The sequence below is a fragment of the Monoraphidium neglectum genome, assembly GCF_000611645.1.
Source record: "Monoraphidium neglectum strain SAG 48.87 unplaced genomic scaffold scaffold03002, whole genome shotgun sequence".
Classification (NCBI taxonomy): Eukaryota; Viridiplantae; Chlorophyta; class Chlorophyceae; order Sphaeropleales; family Selenastraceae; genus Monoraphidium; species Monoraphidium neglectum.
In genome coordinates, this window is record NW_014010626.1 from 1 (window position 1) to 7,502 (window position 7,502).

General features: G+C 64.3%; 2 protein-coding genes across 2 annotated transcripts; both read right to left on the minus strand.

Annotated features, from left to right (window-relative positions):
• Positions 1 to 109: 109 nt before the first annotated feature.
• Positions 110 to 4,348, minus strand: MNEG_11987 (Uncharacterized protein; the record flags this gene model as incomplete). The annotated part of the gene is made up of 12 exons (XM_014039540.1): positions 110 to 162; positions 233 to 352; positions 723 to 820; positions 1,067 to 1,140; positions 1,529 to 1,642; positions 1,891 to 2,121; positions 2,442 to 2,554; positions 2,830 to 2,918; positions 3,127 to 3,158; positions 3,347 to 3,379; positions 3,761 to 4,124; positions 4,326 to 4,348. The coding sequence occupies 12 exons, from the start codon at positions 4,346 to 4,348 to the stop codon at positions 110 to 112; spliced, it is 1,344 nt and encodes a 447-aa protein (XP_013894994.1).
• A 722-nt stretch (positions 4,349 to 5,070) lies between these two features.
• On the minus strand, positions 5,071 to 7,167 carry MNEG_11988 (hypothetical protein; the record flags this gene model as incomplete). The annotated part of the gene is made up of 6 exons (XM_014039541.1): positions 5,071 to 5,217; positions 5,504 to 5,542; positions 5,788 to 5,913; positions 6,161 to 6,319; positions 6,707 to 6,746; positions 7,070 to 7,167. 6 exons carry the CDS (start codon positions 7,165 to 7,167, stop codon positions 5,071 to 5,073), a joined length of 609 nt encoding a protein of 202 aa, XP_013894995.1.
• Between the last annotated feature and the right edge of the window lie 335 nt (positions 7,168 to 7,502).

Genomic DNA, 7,502 nt, shown 5'->3' on the forward strand with positions numbered 1-7,502 from the left:
GCACGAGCTATGGTCTGCCGACCTTAACGCGGGGGCGACCGCCGCACGGCTGCTGCCTAGATGGCGATGAGAAACCCCGCCGCGCTGCCTCGCGCAGTCAAGGGGGTCGTTATCTCATTGATGCGGGTGCTTGGCTGTGGGAAGACCGCCGGCCCGCCTGCCCTGAGCACATCGTCGGCGGGAATCCCGGCGGCCGTTGCCCTGGGCCGCGGCTGGGTGCGGCTTGCCTCACCCGCGTGGAAGAAGCCGTGCTTGAGGATTTGGATCAGGTACGCCTCAGTGGCCCTCCGCGCCACCACGGCGACGTCGAGGCCGCGCGCCTCAAGCCGCGCCTTGTCGCTGACCTTGACGCCTGCAAGTGAGTCGAGGGGGCGGGGAGGTGGGTGGTGATGGGGCCCCAGGAGGGGTGCTGACGAGGGGCTGAGGAAGTGCTGCAGCATTCCAAGGTGGTGGGAGATGGGTGGCAGAAGCAGCGGGGAGGGGGGCAACAGTGGGGGGAGGGGTTGCTGCTCTTGTAATGTGGTGCCAGGTACTCAGGGCTGGGGACGTGGGCATGGCCAGCAACGGCTTGGTGCTCTTGTCGACCCCAGCCTGTCTCATCCAACACTTCTCTGTTGCTTCCTCCCTCTATCTCCCACCCACACCGCATGGTGTTCGGCAAGGGAACTTGCTCAAACGCCCGCCTGTGCACAAGTCAAAGCCTTGCACTGTAGGCACCGCACCTGGCAGGTACTCCAGCGTGAGGACGCGGCTGCTGCAGTACTGCCAGTGCACCACAGGCACGCGCACCCAGTCAGTGCCGCGGAAGTTGCGACGGAACCTGCGAAACGCGCCGCGGCCGGGTATTGTGCACACGTGGCAGGTTTGTGCCGAGTGACAACGGAGTGCTGGACTCACCCGTCATGGAAAGATCATTGCCCCTGGTTCCCCACTGCTGAGCAGGCTTCCATTGACGGGCTAGTGTGCACTGTCTGCAACAGGAGCGCGACGGGGGTACAGGGTGGGGTCCATGCGTGCTGTGGTCAGCGCTGCTTACAGGCTGCGCAGTCGCCGCGCCGCGCCGCACCTGTCTGCGTTGCGTCCCTCGTTGATGTAGTCAATCTCCTCATACAGCACGGACGCGCACTCCTCGTACATACCCTGGGGGTTGGGGCGAAGAGCGTGCGGTGTGGGCCAGAGTCGGATAGGGGCCAATTTAGGGGGTGCTGCACAACCCACAGGGATGAGACTGTGCAGCATTGGTGGAGTTCCGTGCCGCGGCATAGAGAACGAGCTGTGGGTTGCCCTTTGTGGGTGGCTGCCGAAGGGCTTGGTGCGGAGCCCCAAAAACAAACATCCGCGGCACTAGTAGACATACGCACCACAGCACACCGAAACTTGTGTGCCAACGCAAGCACAGACTACTCATGCCAAAGCGCGAAAACACACACGCACACGCACACACACAGACACACAAACACACTCTCACTCCTTTACAAACACACCTATACACACACACAAGACACAACTTGTCACCCCTCGTCCGCACCTTGAAGTCCCTGTTCTCGTCCCCCTTGTCCAGCTGCTCTGCCAGCAGCTTGAGGTTCTCCAGGTCAATGTCAAACAGCTGCTTCAGGCCGGGGCGCTGCACCTTCACCACGACCTGCGGTGTCATGCAGGATAGGGGGGCAATAATGCCGTGGTGATGAGTCGGCATTTTTGGTTGAATCATGACACTCACCACAACAGGTGTGCGACCTGACCTTTTTGAGATGATTTAGGCGGCAATGTTGAGTCAAATCGGGGCAGGAAAAGAGCCTTGTGAACAACACGCGGACAGGCAGTTTGCGCGTCGCGGCCTGCCCAGCAGGGGCCCCAAACCACCTCGCACGGGCTGCCCGGTCGTCTCACCTCCAGGCCGCTGTGCAGCACCGCGCGGTGCACCTGCCCAAGGCTCGCCGCCGCGATCGGCCGCCTGTCGAACTCGCGGAACAGCACGCCGATCGGCTGCCCCAGGTCCTTCTCAATAATGGCTATCGCCTTGTCGGCGCTGAACGCGGGCACCCTGTCCTGCAGCTTGGCCAACTCCTCCACAAAGGCGGCCGGGAACAGGTCGGAGCGCGTGCTGCTGAGCTGGCCGATCTGGGGGCATATGGGTGGGTGCGGGGCGGGGGGGAGGGGGGGTTGCCAGAAAGGGAGGAGGGTGAGTGGAACGTGGGTGCCGCCCACTGTAGCCATGCGCATGATGGGGTGTGCGGGTGCGTGGATGAATGTGAGGTGAGCGGCCGTGCATGGGTGGCAGGCCGCAAAATCACGCTTTTTCGGGCCCGAGCGCGTGCTCAACAGGTCACAGCGCTCTCTGCCAAAGGCCCTCGCCGCACACCGGCCGGCCAGCCCTGCTTTTTGTCTCTGCGGACGGCGCTGCAAGCAGCAGCGTATGCCAACTGTTGAGCGACCAGGACACAGCACGCAAACGTTTGCCCCCGCCTTGCCTTGATGAAGGTGGGCCCCAGGTCCAGGATCGATTGCACGAGGTACCGCGCCAGACCCTTGGCCCGCTCGTTCTTCTTCTCCTCTGCGTGGGCAGGCCGCAAGGGGCGGTCGCCAGCGGTTAGACGTGAAGCGCATGCGCCATGCAGCGCCAGCGAAAGCGTTTTTGCACTTGGCTCCTCGCGTCGCGAAGCCGCGGCATTGGCCGAACGCATGAAAGCGGCTGCCCTTGCGTGCAAGGTGCCGGGTGTACAGTGGCAGAAGTCTCCCTTCCTCATGCTCCCCTCCTCTCCCACACACACCCCCCCCACACACACACACACTCCTCGTCCCCGCCCGACGGTCCCACGTGGCCCCCACCTGTGAAGCCGCCGGGGTATGACCACTTCTGGTCCAGCAGGGCGAGACGCGTGCGGAAGATGGCGAAAAACACCCAGGTGTCGACGGTCCTGTGGCGGCGAGGGCCGCGCGTTGGAGGCGGATGTGACGGCAAAGAACAGAACAAGGACAGGGTGGCATGCGTGTGAACGCAGGGGACGGGAGCTGGGTGATGGAAAACTGCAGATGCGGCCGCGGCAGAGCGTGCGAAGGGCGAGCTCTGCGGGTAGGTGCCAGTCGTGGCACTCAAAGGCCAGCCGTGTGGATTTGTGTGCCCACCGCTGCGTCTTGTTGTAGGAGTCCTTCGCCCACTGCAGGGGAACGGCGGGCAGCGGCGGGGGCGGGGTCGGTTGCAGCAGCAGGACCTCAGTCAGGCGAAGCAACCGGGGATCAGCCATGCACGGGTGGCATGCAACGTCAGCCCTGCAGTGCAGACAAGCCCCACAGCCGGGCGGTCAAACCCTGTGTTGACCGCCCCTTCCAGCGTGCGACACCACACCTTGAAGTCCGTGTCCAGCGGGAGAGCATCAACCTGAGGGTTGGGCGCAGAGGCAGCGGCAGACAAAAGCATGTCCGGGAATCCCAGGGTCGCGAGTTTTGCACCGTGCATGTCTTTGGCAGCTTGCAGGACATGCGGCCGGCGGGCACGACCGCGGCGAACGCAGCGCCTTGCTCCACCCCCCCCCCTCCCCAAAAGCCGGGGCGCCGTCAACGCAACCGCGCCCTACCAAAGAGGCAGCGCCCGCACGCATGGCTTGCCGCCCGCTGCACGCGTCAGTGACTCGCCCTCAGCTATCTGCCTCACGTTTTAGCATGTGCATGCCCCCACCACCAGGGTACGAACCCCCCCTGTGCCCTGTTTTTCCAAGAGGCGCAGCTGGAGCGTCTGCCGCCCTCAAGCTGCCCTGCCCACCTCCACATCGATGGTCGCGTCCGCCCTGGCCCGCGCTATCGCCGCCGCCTCCGACGCCGCGACAGCCACCATCTGCGACCCATTGATCGGCACGCGCGCCAGCACCACGCCGTTCCCGTTGCCGTTGCCGTTGCCGTTTCCATTGGCGAAGCCACTGCCGCCGCCGGCAGTCCAGCCGGTGCCGCTGAGGGAGGTGCTGGCGCTGTCAGAGGGGTCGAGCGTCCTCATGGGTATGCCACGCCCAACGCTGCCGTTGGCGCCGGCGGTCGGCGCCTGCGTGGCCTGGCGCGCCTCGAGGGCGGGCAGGCCCCGGGGTGCGCGGCTGAGGGCGGCGGCGCGGCCGCGGGCCGGGCTTGCGGCCAGGCTGCGGGCGCGGAGTGCGTCGAAGGCAGGTGCTCAATTGCATGCAGGAAGCTGAGTGCACTGTGCCCAAGGTGTTCATGGGGTGTGCCGCAGGTGTGGGCCCGCCATGGCGAGGCAATGCGCCAGGCACCACCACTCGCCGCGTCGGCGCTGCCACTTGCGTGGGTGCATGTTTTCGCCCCAGCCTCTCCTTGATGCACACCTCTGGGACTTCATCCGCCACATGCTGAACCTGGTCGTCGTTTCCGCGAGGCTGGGGCAGTCACCCCGGTGGCGGGGCACCCACGAGAGCGATCGATTTGTAGCTCGCGGGACACTAGGCAGGTGCATACAAAGTTTGAACCAAATGCATGTATGGCGCCGCTGACGCAATCCAATTGAGCAAAGGCCTCGGGTGAGGACGCATGCCCCTTCGCCCCAGGATCGATCCAGCGCTAGACAAGGTCACTCGTCCGTTGACAGGCAGTAACGAGCCGCTTGAATCCTTCCCACCCACAACACGCTCTGACCGCGGGGTACACACGCTCGGGTCCTTCGCCCCCGTAGACGCGTCGATCTTGGTCAACGCAGGTGCTGCGCTCGGCGTGCAGGGGCGAGTGCCGCACCCCGCTTGCTGCACCGCGATCGCAATGCCCGCTGCCGCGTATCTGAAGCCACATACCACCTCGGCAGCCTCGACGCTGCGGCACTCATGACGCCCGCAACAGCTCTGCGTCGCACGCGCACGCGCACATTGCTTCCTAGGCGCATGCTTCCAGCGCGGGCGGCGGCGCAAGCAGGCAGAGGCGCGCAGCAGCCAGTTCAACACCGCAAGGCAGGCTGGACTTGTGCCGGCCTGTCCTCCTTTAGGGGTGGACAGCCCCGGCAGCAATGGTCGCGCCCTGTACGTTCAGGTGGCAACACGGTTACACATGGCAGGGCGGGGAGCCCCGCGTGCAGAGCCTGTGCTAGCTCATAAAAGGGCTCTTGATGCCGAGGCCGCCCGCCAGCCCCCGCAGCGCCTCCACCGCCGCGCGGCCCGCGGCTATGTGGGGCTCGTCCTTCTCCACGTCCAGAATCTGGGCGGGCAGCCCTTGCTGCAGCTTGCCGACGACCTGCAGGGGACAACAAGGCCCAGGGTGCCGTGCGCAGGGCAGGCGGGCGGCCGCGGCAGGGGGTTTTGAGGGGGCGGCCGTGCAGGGCTTGGAGGAGGGTCGGGGCCCAGGGCGGGGTAACAGGCGGGTTGTACACGGCGTAGCAGGTGAGGCGAGTGACCTGGAGTTGTGGACTCGAGGGCAAATAATCAAGCTGTGAGAAATGAACAGTACGTGATTGCAGAAACAGAGTGGGGGCGCCGTGGTCAGGACGCAGCAGGGCGTCGCGTCGGGCCCACAGGCGCACCAGGTTTGCGGCAATCAGGCCGGTGACGTAGGCGCGCTCCTGGGGGATGTGAGGGGACGACGGGCGGAATTTTTCAGACGAGCACGAATTGCAGGCGGTGCAGGTGTGCAGCAAAAGTAAAACCTCTTCATGCACAACTGTTTTGCACCCAGGTACGCACAAGCGCATGAGCGTGCTCTCGCCAATATGTAGGCGTACAAACACACACACTCTCTCTCTCTCTCTCTCTCTCTCTTATACACACACGCGCGCGCACATACGCGCACACATCCTTATTCACCCACCTGCGAGAGACCGTTTGCCCCATGGTCGACGCCCTTGACCCAGTCCCCCGCCAGGAACAGGTTTGGTATGCTGGTGGACTGGAACGGCCGGCTGCTGTGGGACCCCGGGCTGAAGTGCGTGACGGCCTGCGCAAAAGGGCAGCGCGTGCACGGGAGATGGGCGTGTGTGAGGACACAAAGCTTAATCAGGGCTTGGCTGATTTGTATCTTCCCATGTCATTCCATGCCACTCTCCCTGGGCAGAGCGCGAGTTTCGTGCTAGGGCAGGGCCGCGTCGGTGAGCAAGCAACCTCGCAACCATGTTTTGCAATGAAGGGGCGGCAGCCAACCACCCAGGCCTGGCGGCGCAACGCGCCTGTCTGAACCGCAGCACCGCGCTGTCCACCACGTTGGCGCCCTTGAAGCCCGGCTCGCACACTCGGATGTGGTCCACCAGCCGCTGCACAATCTGGTCGTCGCTCAGGGGCAGCAGCTCTGACGCGCCGTAAAAGTCGGCGGTCAGGACGCTGCCTGGCGCGTCCCGGTACTCGTCCTGGAGGGGAGGGGAACGATCACGGGTGTGCAGGGTGAAGCGTCCGAGACTGTGCGAAGATTTGCTGGTAGATCAGGGTTTTGGGGGACGCAACGTTGAGTGGATGGCTGTGCACATGAGCACGGACGCGCAGCGCAGGTGAGGTGCTGGTTGGGTACAGTGAGGACCAGCCCAGACGAGTGCAGCCGCTTTCAGCAACAGACGACCAGACTTCACGTGCAGAAACCCGCAAACGCCGGCTGGTCAATGCCAACCTTAACAAGCCAGACAGCATGTGTCTGCTATCTGCCAGCACCCCAAGTCAAGCTGCCGTGACCCAACCAATCAAATTATTCTTGGTCCATCAAAGCTTGGGATGCCAAGACACAGCAAAGCGCACGCCCGCACCTGGAGGGCGTTCAGGTCAAAGAAGGTGGCCCCAGCGGTCCTGGGAAAGTTGGTGGGTGGCCGATGCGGTACGATTGGCTGATACCATTTACTGGGTTGCTGGGAAGCTTGGATACGGCAAATGGTAGGCTGGGGACAGTAATGCTTTGAGCGGCCCGCCCTGATGAGCCGGGCAACGCCACCAGGCCAATCCTAGAGCAGCTGTGCTTGTCTGCAACGAGTGGGGGCGGCTCGTCCCTGGCAACAGGCGCAGCACCCAGGAGAAGCAACGGCGACAGACATCGCGCAGCGACCCGGCGCTCGCACTGCCTGCACAAAAAAGTCTTTCTCGCAGGGTGTTGGCACAGCAGGGCGCGGCCGCACCTCTCAAAGCCGGCCAGGACGTTTGCAGGGTACTTGCAGGGGACCTTCTTGTCAAACCACAGCCGCGTGGCGATCACGTCGATCGCCCTCAAGTTCATGACCGCACGCAGTTCCGGGCGCGACCCCAGGGCCGGGCAGCTGCCCACCAGCTTCTGGAAGCCTGGGGTTGGGGTGGGGTTCCAAGACGGTTGGAAGGGTCGCAGAATGGTCGTGGCGGTCAGGTGGGATGCGGCTGGACACGAGGTGGGGCCTGGTCCCGCCCCCGCCCATGAAGCAGAAACGCAGTGCTGATGCCGGCACTAGGGAAGACCGCAGCATCCACACGAGCGGCAGCACGCCACAATCCTCCCACGCTACCCCTTAAGTCGCCTCCTCCCATCCTCAACCTCCCCCTTCCCTGACCCCTCCCCTGACCCCTCCCCCGCCCTTGACC